Source organism: Sinocyclocheilus anshuiensis, unplaced genomic scaffold (genome assembly GCF_001515605.1).
Source record: "Sinocyclocheilus anshuiensis isolate Anshui unplaced genomic scaffold, SAMN03320099.WGS_v1.1 scaffold482, whole genome shotgun sequence".
Lineage (NCBI taxonomy): Eukaryota > Metazoa > Chordata > Actinopteri > Cypriniformes > Cyprinidae > Sinocyclocheilus > Sinocyclocheilus anshuiensis.
In genome coordinates, this window is record NW_015547676.1 from 703,166 (window position 1) to 720,635 (window position 17,470).

A 17,470-nucleotide genomic window follows, 5' to 3' on the forward strand; every position below is an offset into this window, starting at 1 on the left:
AAAAAAAAAAAAAAAAAAACAATTTAAGTCAAAACCTTGTCCTCTCTCATTTGAATCTCTCTCACACGCGAGAATGTTTGTGAGCGGCATTCATAAAGCAGAAGAAGAAACCGCACACACAAACCTTGATGGTTCGTGCATCTATCGTCAACGCAGTAAATTTGAATGCAGAAAGTGAACATGATTTGAGAACTAGGGAAGTCTCCCACACCTCTGCATCACGGGCTTCATCGCTGTATGGTACGGCAGCAACTCTTCTTCCAACTGCAAAGCTCGAACTTAACTTATGCGCAAAATTGGAATATCGCATAAAACATTTGAGAAAAAGCACCGTTTCCATCCAACGAGTCAAAGAGAACAAAATCGTCACCTCCTGATAAACTGGCACTAGACATCACTAAGAAAAGTAGGAGAAGCCACTGAATATAATAATTTTCATATATAATAAATCACTTGCGGCTCAGAGCGAGCAGATGAAACACAATAAATGCGGTCAATGCTTTCGGAGGCGGATGCTGCTGTTTGGGAACACAGTCGTGTAAAACATTATACAGAAATACTTTGATGACAGACTTTGCTCAGGGATTTCAGAACGATCATAACAACATTTCAGATGCTGTGAATGAGATCGGTCCGCTGGTTAGTCAGGTTTTGCCGTCCCATAGCGCAAAGACTTTTTTTATGCGCATGGAGGAATTTATTCGGTAAATGCATTTCCATCTCCCATTATTCATAATAACCCTTTTGCGCACAAGTCAAAAACCATCTCAAGCGAGCGTAAAAACCTTTTGGCAAATTAAGGCATTTTTATTCGAAATTCAGCGTTTCCATCACTCGTTTCTGATGCGATACTTCAAAATGTGGCTAAAAGCAGTGTGATGGAAACATAGCTATTGTCTGAATCTGAGCCTGGTCACAAGCTCTTAATTATCAGTGTATCCAGTGCAAATGACAAATAAATTACTTTTAACTCTAATATGGGTGTGTGATATTGACACAGTGTCTTTTTTAAAAGTATTTTTTTAAAAGATATCTCTGTGGTTTTAAGGATTTTGTAGATAATGATAATTAAAAGTTAGCTATTTTGCTGAGTGTGTTTCTGTGCTGATACTTCGGCTGGTTTTTGGCCTGCCATAGATAAATAAATATGATACTACAACCAGCGGCAAGACCCTGTCTTAGTGAGGCAAATGACAAATAAATTACTTTTAACTCTAATATGGGTGTGCGATATTGACAGTGTCTTTTTTAAAAGTATTTTTTTAAAAGATATCTCTGTGGTTTTAAGGATTTTGTAGATAATGATAATTAAAAGTTAGCTATTTTGCTGAGTGTGTTTCTGTGCTGATACTTCGGCTGGTTTTTGGCCTGCCATAGATAAATAAATATGATACTACAACCAGCGGCAAGACCCTGTCTTAGTGAGTGATTCATTTAATCATTTATTCAAATGATTCTTTCAAAACAGCTGATTCATTTAGAAACGAAGCAAGTGACTGTCCTTATGAATGGATCACTGAATCACTGACTCAAGTGATTCCTGCAAAAACAGATCCATTCAGGAACAAAACACCTTCTCTGAGACACACAAATGTTCTCATCTGACTTGTTTGTTTTAAGGATTTTGTAGATAATGATAATTAAAAGTTAGCTATTTTGCTGAGTGTGTTTCTGTGCTGATACTTCGGCTGGTTTTTGGCCTGCCATAGATAAATAAATATGATACTACAACCAGCGGCAAGACCCTGTCTTAGTGAGTGATTCATTTAATCATTTATTCAAATGATTCTTTCAAAACAGCTGATTCATTTAGAAACGAAGCAAGTGACTGTCCTTATGAATGGATCACTGAATCACTGACTCAAGTGATTCCTGCAAAAACAGATCCATTCAGGAACAAAACACCTTCTCTGAGACACACAAATGTTCTCATCTGACTTGTTTGAACTATTTTCATTGAATAACTACAATATTGTGTCTAAAATAGACCTTACTCAATATTAACTACTTGTCTGTTGAACATTTGTATAAAGTCAATATCACATTTGCAATCATGTTCACATGCTGATATTCAGGAAAACAGCACTCTTGCTTGCATGATATTACTAAACTATATCATATCGTATAGCTATAATAAAACTTAAAACAAAAACCTATTTTGCTAATATAACTTGAAATATATTGTCATTTTAGCTGCATTTTGCTTTTGGATGCATAAGCAATGTCAGCTCACACATCATTAAAACAACAATTACGATATTATCATAGACAGCAAATATCGCACACCCCTAGACTCCAGGTATAGAAGACCAGGGTTTAAATCCAGAGCGACACCAAATCAAAAAGAAACATTATTTGACAAAAAAGCCTAAGATGTCCAATATTCCAATGCAAATAGTAGAGGAAAGATCTATCCTACAAAACAGAGGGCTTTAACCCTGCTCCTGGAGACCCACTATCCTGCTAAGTTTAATTCCAACCTTCTCCAACACACCTGCCTGCTGTTTTCAAGTCATCCTGAACACAATGATTAGCTGGTTCAGGTGTTTTTGATTAGAGTTGCAGTGATACTCTGCAGTACAGTGGGTCTCCAGGAGTGAAGACCTCCGCTATAGAGAGTCACAACATGTCATCAATCCAGAAGTCGGTCATACTGGCGGCACTAAACGTAAACAATGCCACTGAACCGAACGGAACTCGCAAATTTAGCTGATTATTGATGCTGGAAAATGGTCTAATGATAATGGAGATGGAACGTAGACGCACAATTTATGCAATTGAAAGAGCAAAAAGTTGGACTGAGAGATGGCTTTTAAAAATGCCGGGTAGCCGGTGTTTCATATGCGTTTGGCCAATCAGCGTACACTACGTCACTGTTAGATCCTATAGAACGGTTTTAGACCCTATTCTGAAGTAGGAGCTAATTTAGTTTCCCCAAACTGAGTTCCTAGAACTAAAACCGTTCCTAGTTCCTGTGGTGCGAACACACCAAAAAACAGATACTTCCGCCAATAGTTCTAGGAACTATGAAAGGTTCCTCCGGTGCGAAAGTGCCTATAGACTGCCAAAAGTTACAACAAATCAAGGAGAAGAGTGAAAAAAAAACTGAGGATAGAAGGCGTTTGTGGTTGGCCAAATTGAACCTGAATTTCCAGGGCAAGAATCTTGACAACAATCGTGTTTGCTGTTATCATTTCTTGTCAGGTAGGTGAAATATTAGACTTATATCCTAACTAATACTATAAACTTTAGTTTGTCAAAATATCGCACCCTTTCCTGCTTACCAAGTCCTGATTTAGCAGCTTCCACGCATTTTTCCTGTGGTTTAAGCCCCGTTCACACCAAGCACGGTAACTATAAACATAACGATAAAGACATAGTTCTAAAAATCGTTCTCAATATTAAAGAATAGCAGAGTCCACACCACAGCTATAACGATAAAGGCACAGAGAAACAATATCGTTGAAATCACTTTCAGAACGGTTTTTTTTTTTCCAGCTGATGAACGATAAAATCATTGACACCCAATCAGCATCAATCCTGCTGTCACGAGTTTGAGAATTTAAAGCGGCAGACGAGCGTGCGCTTAGAATAAACAGACGATATCGTGTCTAAAACCGTGTCACGGGTCTAAAACCGTTCTATGGTGTGGATGTTCGCTAATATCGTTATCTTTACAGTTATCTTTATAGTTATTGTTCTTGGTGTAAACGGGGCTTTAGACATCATAAATTATTAGAACAGTGTCTTCAGTAGTACATTATCTGTGCAATCCATGCTGTTGTTTACATCCGAGTATCTCCAATAATGGGCGCGGATCCGGGTAATTGACCAAACTATGGTGTATGTGCAAATCCTCCACTGATGTTTTTCTTCCCCTAACCCACAAACTCGCATACTAATAAAGAGTTTTATCACAGTGCTCTTCTACCTTTGGTGGAACGTAGAACTCAAGCTGGAACCTCTCTCCTTCGTCCACATGCGCGGCGGTCTTCCTCAACAGCAACCTGCATTTCTGCCACTGCGCCGCCCCCATACAGTTAGTGTCATCGGCCACCATGTATCGGAGCGCACCCTCCCTCTGGATCTCCAACAGCTCCGCCTTATGGCCCTGAGAGCCCCGCGGCAGCCGCAGCTTCTGGCTCCAGTGTTCGGGCCCCACGGACTCGGCTCCATTGGTCCTCCTGGAGCTCCCCGAGGGGTCTGGTTCTGGAGAGGCCCTGCGGTGCCAGATCTCCTTCACCCCGTCCACCACACTCAGACTCATGTTGCGGAGGAAAAAGCCCTTCTTGAAGCGAGCCTTGCGTCGCCCCAATGACACATCCTCCGAACTCCTGGATTGGCTCACGGTTGCCATCTTACGGGTGGGGGTCTGCTGTTCCTGTCCGCTGGCTCCGCCCCCTCCGCTGTCCATGCTATCCAGCGATTCGCTCGAGGCCCCCACGTCTTTGCGCCGATGGAAGAGGTCGTGGCTGAAGGGCAGCGTGCAGCTCTGTAGGCCCACAAAGGGCACGATGCTGTACTTCGAAGCGGAGGAGTCTCCCAGAGAGCCGGGACCTTGGTCAAGGGCGGCAGAGAAGCAGGTCAAGAAGTGTTGAGCAAAGTGTTGCGAGAAGCTGGCGTCAGCACCAGGCGAGTCGTAGCATGGGTTCTCGCTGATGAATCGCTGGAACTTGTAGGCAAAATCGGTGGCGGAAGCTCGAGCGTGAAGCTCACAGAACTCCTTCCAGTCGGGCAGCGTGCAGGAGGAGTGCTCCAGGCTGCTGGGACCCCCGTCGCCATTCATTACTAGGCCATGCCAATGCCCTGGCAAACCACTGACACACAGACACAGAGAGAGCGACAGGTCAGTATGCAAATCAGAAAGTGTGACGCAAAAGGCCACATTTACATTACATGGTTGAAGCGACCTATTTCTTCCTCCAATGTGGCACAGATCTGAAATGACACACAAATATGTAAGCAGAAAAAAGGGCATGGATTCCAATATTCTCAGGCCATGTCCACACGTACACAGGTATTTTTATTCCGTTTAAAAAAAAATCTCCGTCCACATGAAAACGCAAATGCATGCTATGAAGCACTGTCAAGAGCATGCCAAACCAACAGGTGGCGATATAATCTCAACCGTAAAGCCATGTTGGCCAATCAGAAGCCTGAAAAAGTTTCCAGTAGGCAGAGATAACAGCGCAGGCTCCGACGTCACAAGCCAAAATCTCCGGTTTCGCTGTCTACATGATAACACCGCAACCAGAGTTTTTGAAAATCTTCACCCTGGCAGGCGTTTTCAAAAATGTTCGGTTTCAGTGAGCTGGTGCTGCGTTTGCGTGTGGACGAACGGCCAAACCACGTAGAAAAAGCTGCGGTTTTAAAAATAACCGCGTTCGTGTGGACAGGGCCTCAGATCGGTTTCAGGCCTCATTCATTTATTTCCATATTTGGATATGAATAAGATACATGCATTTACATCATGCGAGTCGTACATCATTGAAAAAGTAATGGTGGCAAATAGTGCTGTCAAACGATTAATCGCATCCAAAATAAAAGTTTTTGTTTACATTATGTGTGTACTGTGTACATTTATTATATATATATATATATACATATAATAAGCTGTTTTGATAATATATACATGCATGTGTGTGTATTTATATATACATAATAAATATACACAGTACACATACATATATTATGTAAACAAAAACTGTGAGTTAATCGCGATTAATCGTTTGACAGTACTACTGGCAAATGATGTTGACTTATGTGGACGCTTATCCGAGTCAGTATGCAGTGTTGCCAAGTCTGTGGTTTTCCTGCAGAAATGGTATATTTTTTCACTGCTGCTGTGGGTTGTTTTTAGTCTGCAGGTTAAAGCAAAATCTCACCTCCTTCAAGTATAACATTTCGGTTAAATCAAATTGCACTGATTGATACTGATTTATTTTCTACACGTTGCTCAAAACTTGAGAGAAACTAAGTTTTGTGAAATTTCCATACAGCTCTTTTACGTACAAATAGATCTTGCATGAGCATTTTTTTTTTTAACTCGCATCCTACAAAATTTGTACAGTCTTCTCACTCAGCTGATATTCAGCCCAAATTTCAGAAAAGTTATTGATTTTTAAAAAATGTTCTAGAGAAATGTCAATAATTTGGTGTATTGGAATGAAATCCTGCTCTGAGGGTATCTGAGCAGTCTGGGAACATCTCCACCTACTAGTCAAGCACTATAATAAACACTACAACAGATGTCAGAAAATATTTATATTAGATTATGCTTGTGTTTTAAAGAACATTTAATCATTATTGTTCAATCAAATGAGAGCATGTTAGTTAATGAAAAAAAGAACATAACCACACACAAGCATCTCCATTATATGCATGAAGGGAATTTCCATGCAAGCCAATTTATTGTGGTTTTGAAACACAAAATTACATTTACAATAAACATTAAAAATTATCATCATTCACCAATTTAAATATCTGACTGCCATAGCTGCACTGATCAAAACACATTTTATCATCTTGGATGCTGGCATTTGGATGTTTAAAGGAAATACTAATTAAAATTATTAACATGCATTGTGTGTCCTTCTTGAGCATCAGTAAATGTTTTCACCTTTTGTAATAGTTATGCATGAGTCCCTCAGTTGTCCGCAGCGTTAAAAGATGGATCTCAAAATCATACAGTCACTGTTGGAAAGGGTTCAAATATGCAGAAGATGCTGGAAAACCAAAGAATGTGCAGGAGCTGGGGGTTTTTCTGAAGAACAGCAGGCAGTTGAACTGCTCAGGACCAACAAGGGACTCATGAACAACTAACACAAAATATAAAAACAGTCGTGGATCATCCAGGAAACAACACACGGTATTAAGATTCAAGGGTATGTAAACTTTTGAACGGGGTCATTTTTTATAAATTCAGTTATTTTGTCTTGTGGCGTATATGTAAACATCTGTTATGTGAAATAGCTTATTCAGGACAGTACTAAATAAAAATAACATGCAATTTTCATGATCCCTCTTATTTAGTTAAAATTATTAACATATTTGCATATTCTGTAAGGAGGTATGTAATCTTATGAGCACAAGTATATATATATATAAATCGATATTTATATATAAATGGTTAAACATTTCTTCGTCCTACATGGACGTGTTGTTATAAAAGCTGCAGTGTTATTCGATTTTTTATTTTTTTTTGAGCCAAGTCGCAAAATTGTCCAATGGTGTGACTGTCCCAAGCATGGTTCAATAAAATACAACTTTTATAAATTAAAAAGAAAAGCATAAAAATTGTAATAAATACCTCCGGCATAATTGTACAAGCGTCTATTTTAGTAAATGGCAATCATTTTTTTCATCCATTTATTTCTGAAAGCATAGGAACTTGATCCATTTTGTCTCTGAAATCCATGTCCTCTGGTGTGACACCATATCATGATTTAAAATCTGGCCAATTCCAGAGAAAACCTTAATTAGTTGAAGGACCCCATTCATGGTCGTGTTACTGAAGCCCCCTGTGAAGCCCATGACATGAGCAGATGGTCAATTTTTGTCTCAGAATTGTTCAAATATATATTTTCGGAACCACTACAAAAGTGTTACGTTTTGTTGTCCTTTGGTGTGACACCCCTAAATAATATTTTTAAATTAAAAACTATGTTAAACTACATAATCATGGAAAATTATGCAAATATGTCTTGCTTACCGCTAATGACAGGTTAGCTTGGAATAGCAAGGTCATTAATTGACAGAAAAGGCTGAAACCGTCCTTTTTCCCCCAAAGGACAAGGTCTCTTTAAGAAGCATTTTAAATAATTAAATAAGATTTGTTTATCTCCTTTTTATTCTTTTTTGATCATTTTCAGTGTTCTTAAATGCAATAGGCCTACTTACAGTAAAGAAACTATTTTCTGATGTTTTTACAGAAAACTTGTACTTATAAAGTGTCATGAAAATAAGTATAAAATATGATCCTTTTTATTGAAACAGAAAGAATTGAGGGAGAGAAATTACTGGAAGAGAGGGGACACAGAAATATAGACAGAAAATTAACAGGGATCCACCAGAAGGGAGGAGGTCCTAAGAGAGCGATGCAGAAAGAAAATAGAATCAAAATGATGCCTTAAAAAGAGCAGCCATATATTAAAAAAAAAAAATGCATTCACATGTTAATGAATATAGTTTGAAAATCAATCATATTTAGCTGTGCAGCGGGGGGGCTAGAAGAGTTTCAGTAACATACGAATTAACTAAGAGACTGACTTTTGTTGATGAAAATTATTGTATGTTTTGCTTAAAAAAACATGTTGATATTGTTTGTATCAAAATTAAACTTTCTCTCTCCTTTGACATGTTCAAAATTAAATAGAAATACTTTAATAACTACCATTTCCGTTCTTTAGTGTGATGTAATGTCCTATGGTGGGACACACATAAAAGAACCACAGATTTGTTATTATCTCAAAATATCTTTAAAATAAAACAGTTGAGTATTGCATTAGGCGAGATATAATCATCACTCATCTTAAAATGGTATAATTTTTTAGCAGTTTTGAACGGATGAAAGCAAAGCTTTATCCAACAAGTCATGGGGAAAAAATGATGTTAATTATAATTTCATATTAAACAAATAACACTATATGAAAATAAGTGTCTAGCAATTAAGATAAATCTCTCTCATGCCATTTATATATTATTAAGAGATTTTTTTCTTCATTTTTGCTATGTCACACCACATCATGGTACAGTACAACAAAAAAAAAACATTGAAAGAATTGACGAAGTTAGTGACCCTTAATATTTTCTCAAAGATCACACTTCACACATAAACATATGCATTTCTTAAGATTACTTTAAACAAAAAAAACGTAGAACAATGAATCACTTTTGTGACACAGACACACAGCAGTCTCTTCTCTCTGGACACTAGACTTATTTTCCAATCATAATGCAGAGAATAACACCGAGCGCAGACACGCACAGACCAGCATCTGTCTGAAAACAAGCCATTCACTGAACACGAGACATTAAGACAAGTGTATTACACAAGAGCAGTGTATTAGACTGAAACGGTACAATACAGTGGCCTCCACAAATATTGGCACCCTTGGAAAGGTTTATCTTCTTTGTCTTTCATTCTAAATATTTACACAAATCTAAACTGTAATTAAAATAAAACAACTTAAAGAAAAAAATGTTGCATTTAATATTTTGTGCAACCTCCCTTTGCCAAGACAGCAGGCTCGGAGTCTTCTTCTGTAATGTGTAATGAGGTTGATAAACGTATGGCAAGCGATCCGAGAGCATTCCTTCACACAGCATCTGTCCAGATCATTCAGACTTCTTCAGCTCAGCCCACAGGCTCTCTATGGAGTTCTGTCCATGGCTAAACCTTCTTTCTGTGGTCAGTGAACTATTTTGTTGATTTTTAGGTGTGCTTTGGATCATTGCTGGAAGATCCGGCCACAGCCCAGCTGAAGAGATAGGTTTGTTGTTTGACGACATCGAAGGCTTTTTATGGCAACTTTCCCAAACAATTTGTGGTTATTTCGGTGGTTGATCGTTGTTTTAGAGACTTTTTGGCCCTAAGACACAACCAGCATCTGCACTTCTCCAAATGTGATCTTTAAAGACTCAAAGCATCCTCCTCACTGTGAGACACACGTCTTCTTCCATCCCCACTAGATTTTAAACTTACTAATTATTGCCCAGAGAACAGAAATGAGCATTTTAACCATTGAACTGGTTCCTGATTTGTGCAGCTCAACAGTCCTTTGTCTTAAAACCCATACGTTATAAATGGTGATATATTTAAGTTAGATTTTTCTCATTACAATTTGTAGGGGTTCCACATGTCACACATATTTGATAGATTTTTTTTGTTAATTATTCCACGTTTATTTTTTGACAAACTTTAAAGGTAAGATTTGTGTGAATATTGTAAATGAAAGACTAATTGGACAAACCGCCAAATCTACTTTTTCTGAGTCCATTTGCAACTATTTACCAAGGGTGCCAATATTAGTTGAGTTATATAACATTATATACACACACATATATTTGACAGCCCAGAAAATAACAGATGGTAAAGCTTACTTTATGGATATTTAAGTGTTTACCGTTTAACTTACAAAGCATTTTTACAATAACATGAGGACGGGCATCAGAGAACATAAAACACAAAAATGTAAAAGAGAGTGAAAATATTTTTGTTGTGCTTCTACACATTTATATTTTGTATTACATTATTTTAACTTTACGTGATGTTTTAACTTACACATAGGTACTGTAGTTCTGCCCCAATTAGTTTACACTGATTTTGTTGCCCTAAATAAACATTTACACACAGTTATGGGGGAATTAAATAAATGCCAATTTTATTCACCTCTAAATATTTTTTTTAAAATTCTTGTATCATTCTTACAAATGCGGTTTCTATGTTCTCGTGGATGATACATGATGCTGTGAATCCGTGAATGAAGCCAGTGCACGAGGCCTGAATCAATAACACACACACACACACACACACACACACGTCTGCATCGATACAAAACACTGTGTATATGACCAACACTGAAGCAGCATCTCCAGAACCAGACCTTTAATCATCCGTCACCGCACATGTGCGTGCATTTAAACGAGCATCAAGCACAAATAAACACAAGCGAACGCATATATGCAGGTAAAGCGGCGTATGATGAATGAGAGCGAAGGGCCGTTCATTCAGGACGCGTTCCGACGCGCGTTTCTGGACGCGTCCTGAATTAACGCGCGGTCCCTGGATCACACGCGTTCGTTCTCACCTCCGACAAACGCGTCACTGCATCGGATGCCAGTGCTGTTACTCCAGATCCATCGACGGAGGTTTGTGGAGGACTCCAGCACATCGCATCGCTATATGGTCCATAAGCGAGCAGTATAGAGACGGATACATGACGCGCGCACATCTATTCTCCAGGCAATGAAGCTGCTCTTAAAGGGGACGCGGCGCGATTTCTGATTGGTCCTTAAATGGGCCACGTCATGAAGTCATTGGTCGCCACTGAGTGAAGGTGATTCAGAGCATCCTCCTCCTCCATCAGGATCTGATCACTTGAGTGTGTAAACACACTGCTGCTGTATGTTCAGTGACAGTTACTGAGAAAAAGAATGTGTAATTAAATTAGTTACTTATGAAAATGTTAACGATTACAAAGGGGGTTGCATCTGAATTGTTTAACACAAACACCCACATACAGATTTAATTGACTTCTTTCATAAATCGCATTGACTGCTGCTCTAAAATATAAGACGCCAATGTTTCAGGAGTACAGAATAAGACACGTTTTTTTATAAATGACTGTTTTATTTCCTATTTGGGTTTATGCATATGCTTTATTTTTTAGGATTAAGATTTTATATTTTTTTAAGAACTGTTTTTTCCCCCACGGCATTGTTAGATACCAGTGTTTCCTTTAGCTATGCAAAGATTTGTTTTCAAAAACAGCATCATAGCTATTAAACTATCTTGTTATGATTTTAAATTCTGTATTTAACCTCAGAACGAGCTCAAAGTAGGCCCAGTCTGTTTTTGTGGCGGCTGTGCTTTAAAATGAAATGATTACAAATGATGGAGGATGATGAAAGTCTGAGACACCCAATCACGATCCCCTCACCTATTAGCAGTGTGCACTGCTTCAAAACAGTTTAATTTGGATATTTTATAACCTTTTCACTTTTATGTTGCCTCTGTCCCAACTTTTTTGGAGTGTGTTGCAGCCGTCAAAATCGAAATGTGTTTATATTTACAAAATAAATGCTGTAAGATTGTTTTCACATCTAGTACACTTAAACTCAGTTCAGCTGAACTTCCCTAAAAAGGGATCCAGCCGCAAGTGACCTCAGTGCTCACAATGTAAGTGTACAAGTGTACAAGTGTTAACCCTAAAACAAACTGAGTATGGTTCATTTGTGGGTCATTTTACGAGTGTCCAAGATCAGTTAGTGTGTATTTATTTATATTTTCTGCTCGGATTGCTCAAATGAACTATAGACGTGGAAAAAAAAAAACATCCTAGATATATCATGCAGGCTTTTGTCCAAACCAATTAGATGTACTAACATAGCACATATTGTTATATCAGTCTAGCCTGGATCTCCATGCCACTTGCATTTTTACACACAATAACAACACAGTGTCCAAAGCCGCAAAGGACTGTGGGAGGAGAGCGAATCCACACGTTCATGAAGAGCTATTGTACTCTAGACACATGTGCTATTCTCATCAAACAACACAGGCTTCATGGGAGCGGACTCAAACACACATCTGCTACTCACTTTAAATATAAAGTAGCTGCACCATGTGTGTCGACTGGTGATGAAGTTATGTCGTTCTCATTCAAAATGTGTTCTGAGATTCATTTCTTAAACCAGACACTTGTCAAACAACAGAAGGAACGTGAATCACGTTAGAAAAAGACAAACTCGTGTGACATCTTAGATGGAGTTTAAACAGGAAAGAAAAGAGCGTCTGAGAGATTCATTATCATCAGTGTTGGGAAGTAACTTACATGTAACAATGTAATTGTAATCAGTTACTGAGAAAAAAATGTGTAATTAAATTAAAGTTACGACTGCTCTAAAATATGTGACAGCAATGTTTCAGGGGTTTAAGACAGGTTTATGTGATAACTGTTTTATTTATTTGGGTTTATGTATACACTTTATTTTTTAAGATTAACTGTTTTTTTTCCCAAGTCATTGTTAGATGCCAGTGTTATAACTATGCAAAGATTTGATTTCAAAAACAATATCATAAACGATTTCTTGTTACACTCTTAAAAACAAAGGTGCTTAAAAGGTTCTTCACAGCGATGCCATAGAAGAAGCATTCAGTCAAAGGTTCTTTAAAGAACCATCTCTTTCTTACCTTTCTATAATCTGGAGAACCTTCTTTGTTTTAAATCAACCTCAGAATGATCTCAAAGTAAGTCTGATTTTGTGGTGGCTGGGCTTTAAAAATTAAAAATTAAATCCATTTTCCACAAGTTGGTATTATTCTTTAGGGTATTCTTGAAATGGTCTCAGTGGTCGTGTAAAACAACACCCTTTTTACCTGGTCAAAAACAGCTCCAGGTGACCTGTAATGATGCATATTTGTTATCAGTCATTGAGAAAACAACTGTGAAATCAAAAAGTTATGCACCTGTATTGGCTTGAAGACATAATATTCCTAATAAGACCCCGCACCCCACCTCTGCTGCCATACTCGGGTTACAGGGTGGCAGGTGGGGGGGCTTTTACAAACAGGCTTGCTGCTCAGAAAGGATTTAACAGACCATGATGCACTTGGGGCCCTGCTTTGTTTATTCTGGATGATGAAAAGAAACTGGGGGCAAAAGCTCTAAGTAAATGGAACACACACATGGCATTTATTTTGGTCAACTACTCGGCTGCCTGTAGTTCATAAACGTGCAGCCGGATGCCAGGCACTGTAATACTAGCATGAGAGGCCTTTGTTACAGTTCCTCAGTGAATGCAGGACAGGGGCCATAATGCTGTCAAAGTTGATCTGGGGCTCATGTCAAGTACCATGCAAAATATCTACAATCTACTTCTATATGCTCAAACAATTAAAAAAAAGGATTAGTTATTTTTGTTTGCTCTGTAAACAAATTCACACAAACAAATTTGTACATTGATTCCTACAGGTGCGACATGAAATGTAGCCTGAATATGTCAAACCACCAAAATGCATAACTCGATCAGCTACGTGACCACCCAAGTAAGTTCTTGTCAAAACAATGTCTGGTATCAACAAGCAGAAGTGTTAAAAAATATGACCAGCCTGTTAGAGTGCATCTCAGGAATAACTTCATTGGCTATCTATTTAAAGAATGCAATCCACAGGGTCTTCCAGATTTTGTGCACACCCATTCCTCAACACACATGGATGACGTTACCTAGCAAGTATATGCTAACATGTCACTGTGCATCAACAATCAGGGCTGTGTTGAATTAGGAAGACAATGGTTGGAATAGCAGTACCATGAGCAAGTATAATAATAATGCAAACAGAATGCTCCGTCAGTGATAGACAGTGATATGAGAGTAACTGTGTGTGTTCTTATTATGTAAGATGTAATGAGGAAAAATTTGGAATACTTCAGGGTGGAACTCAAGCCAAACTGATCTAATTTTTCACTGCAGACTAATGTCCTAGCACAAGTATTTTAGATTACACTCTTAAAAACAAAGGTGCTTAAAAGGTTCTTCACAGCGATGCCATAGAAGAAGCATTCAGTCAAAGGTTCTTTAAAGAACCATCTCTTTCTTACCTTTCTATAATCTGGAGAACCTTCTTTCGCCACAAAGAAGCTTTTGTGAAACAGAAAGATTCTTCAGATGTTAAAGGTTCTTAATGGAACCATTCAGACAAAAAAGGTTCTTCTATGGCATCGTGAAGCACTTTTATTTTTAAGAGTGTATGGTTTTAAATCTGTATTTAACCTCAGAATGATCTCAAAGTAAGTCTGATTTTGTGGTGGCTGGGCTTTAAAAATTAAATGATTCTAATCTTACTTCGAGCGAGCTTTACATATGTGAAAATGATTAACAGTTGAAAACATTAGAAATTTAGATCAAATGTAATCAGTTACTGTCATCTCTTTCTCAGGCAAATAACACAATAAATCTAACTTTAAGCACAAAAAGCATCCGACAGATAACCCAGGCCGTGTGTTAACAACATCTGATGTTCAGATCCAGCTGCTCCTGGGCAAGCTCTGCAGGCTCATGAACAGCAGAATGAACTGCTGAGGGTCTGGACTCATTAAGAGCCGTTAGATGAATTATTCAAGCACACAACACCCCGCTGGATGTCTGCAGACCGATGGAGGAGACTGTTTTCCGGCTCACTAATTATTCATTACAAAATGAGCCTTTCACTTCTGCTTCCACGATGAACTCCTGAGCAGTCTCGAGCATCATCAGTGTAAGTCCAGAAATATTCTCAGCTGTCCACAGGAAGCCCTTCATTTATTCATAATTAGGTTCAGCGGATGCTGCTTTCAGTGTACAGGAGTCCATGCCATTTCACACATTTCATGTATTTAAAGCCACTCCACAGATGTTCCTCAGAACCAATAAAGCAAATGTGGAAATATCTCCAATTATTGGTTCATGCACAGTGCTGTTCAAAGGGGCGGAGTCAGTATGTTGTTTTTTTTGGAAAGAAAACGATACTTTTATTCATTAAGGATGCATTAAATTGATCAAAAGTGCCAGTAAAGACATTTAGAATGTTACAGTAGATTTCTATTTCAAATAAATGTTCTTTTGAACGTTCTATTCATCTATGAATCCTGAAAAATAAAACGTATGACGGTTTCCACAAAAATATCGTGCAGCACGACTGTTTCCAACATTGATAATAATCAGAAATGTTTGTTGAGCAGCAAATGAGTATATTAGAATGATTTCTGAAGATCATGTGACACTGAAGACTGGAGTAATGATGCTGGAAATACAGCTGCGCATCACAGAAATAAATTACAGTTTAACAGATATTCACAGAGAAAACAGTTATTTCAAATTGTAATAATATTTTACAATTTTACTGTTTTTACTGTATTTTTGATCAAATAAATGCAGCCTTGATGAGCAAAAGAGACTCCTTTCCAAAACATTAAAAATCTTACCGACCCCCAAACTTTTTATTTATTTTATTTTATTAGTCGTATTAATAGATTAATCTCGTAAATAAAGAAAACACACATTCCCTTGAAAGCTTAACTTTAATTTCAAGAGACTACACCTTAAGTCCCAATAGCTGAATATACAAAATAAAGGGATGTAAATATTGTGTCAGATGCTTTGCGTCTAAGTATCTGGCAGACTGGCACAAAGTTAAATAAACCAAAACCACCGATTTTTTTGTAAAGCATTATAATCAATGTATGCAAGAGCAACAGATCAGCCCTGGGCAGGTGTTACAGATGTCAGAGATGACTGATTTCAAGTCAAATCGATGATAACCGAGAGAAAATGCTCAACACATGGCTTGCAGAACATCTCATCTTGTAAATTAACAGCATCAAACCTTTAAACCTCCTGTCAGTTTAATATTCAACCCAGTATATTCCCCAACTAACCTGGTCCTAGTAAGACAAGCTATGATTTTCATGTCATGAACATGTGATTGATGTGAACAGCTCTCTCTAGTGGATAGACGCCGCTACTGCCACACATCTCCAGTCTCATGGAAACGGTGCAGGTGGTCTGAGTATCTGCAGGAAGAAAGAGGAAGAAAGTGTGAACCAGAAACCACATGCATGAAACACAATTCATGTGGTTCAAAACCAGATCAAATGTCATTCAGGAAACTCGCACAGGGTAAAAACACTCACTTCTTTGCACAAAATGCAGCACAGTCCCGACTGATACTCTCACTCCAGGCGGCTTTATACAGCACCTGATCTCTCACACACACACACACACACACACACAGTCAAAACACTTAAAACAGCAGTGCGCTGTGACGGACAGCGTAAACCGAGGATCATGTGACTCACCAGGAAGACGAGGCAGTGCAGCATCAGCGTGTAGAAGAACGCCACAGTTCTGGCTGTCTTATTGGAGAGGATCACACGACCCTGAAACACATTCGCTGAGCATCAGCACAGACAGCAGGAACAGCAAAAGAGGAGGGAAATGACAAAACAACACCGTCACCGAAGACCAAGCGAACCGGATCAGGTTTGGTGAAATGTGAGCATGTGTTGTGTCAGCTTAGCTCTGAATGTGTCTGTACAAGCATCTGGATCTTTTTCCCACCATTAACTAAAATGTAGAATCACTGTATGTTTAGTCAGGTGATCACCAGAGTCACACGCTGCAGATATCTGCCAACCTTGAGAAAATAGATTTGAGTACCACAATATTTGAATAAAAAAATATCCCCAAAAAATCTAAATAAATTCACCCAAAAATGAAAATTTCCTAAAAATCAAAGGGCATTCACCCTCAGGCCATCCAAGATCCAAGTTTGTTCCTTCGTGGGATTTTGATATATTTAGCATTGCATCAGTGTCTCAGCAATGGATGCTCTGCAGTGAATGGGTGCCGTCAGAACGAGAGTCCAAACAGCTGATAAAAACATCACAATAATCCACAAGTAATCCACAGCACTCCAGTCCATCAGTTAACATCTGGAGAAGACAAAAGCTGAAACTAATCCAGCATTAAGACGTTTTTAACTAAAATACATTGAGTCCATAATCCATAATAACGCTTCCTCCAGTGAAAAAGTGCATCTGCTGTTGTCTCTCACATTAAAATCCAGCCACATATTTGTTTAGAGCTGCTTGATCTGTGCAGATTTCTTTCCTGATTCAGACCAGATGGTTTTCAGTCAAAAACGTCTTAATGCTGGATTAGTTTCAGCTTTTGTCTTCTCCAGATGTTAACTGATGGACTGGAGTGCTGT

At 38.4% G+C, this 17,470-nt stretch overlaps 2 protein-coding genes across 2 annotated transcripts in view; both read right to left on the reverse strand.

The window, feature by feature from the left end:
• LOC107703035 (SH2B adapter protein 2-like) overlaps positions 1–10,981 on the reverse strand; it is a 24,439-nt gene extending 13,458 nt beyond the window's left edge. Inside the window, exons 1-2 of the mRNA XM_016505527.1 lie at positions 10,809–10,981; positions 3,932–4,817 (exon numbers count right to left, since the gene is read on the reverse strand). Coding sequence (XP_016361013.1) covers positions 3,932–4,786 — 855 coding nt within the window. The 5' untranslated portion in view covers positions 4,787–4,817; positions 10,809–10,981. The remainder of the gene's footprint in view (positions 1–3,931; positions 4,818–10,808) is intronic.
• Positions 10,982–15,760: 4,779 nt separating this feature from the next.
• Positions 15,761–17,470, reverse strand: part of LOC107703006 (protein CASP-like) — a 39,919-nt gene continuing 38,209 nt past the window's right edge. The window contains exons 21-23 of the mRNA XM_016505494.1: positions 16,557–16,637; positions 16,392–16,456; positions 15,761–16,271 (exon numbers count right to left, since the gene is read on the reverse strand). Of these exons, the coding sequence (XP_016360980.1) occupies positions 16,220–16,271; positions 16,392–16,456; positions 16,557–16,637 (198 nt within the window). The 3' untranslated portion in view covers positions 15,761–16,219. The remainder of the gene's footprint in view (positions 16,272–16,391; positions 16,457–16,556; positions 16,638–17,470) is intronic.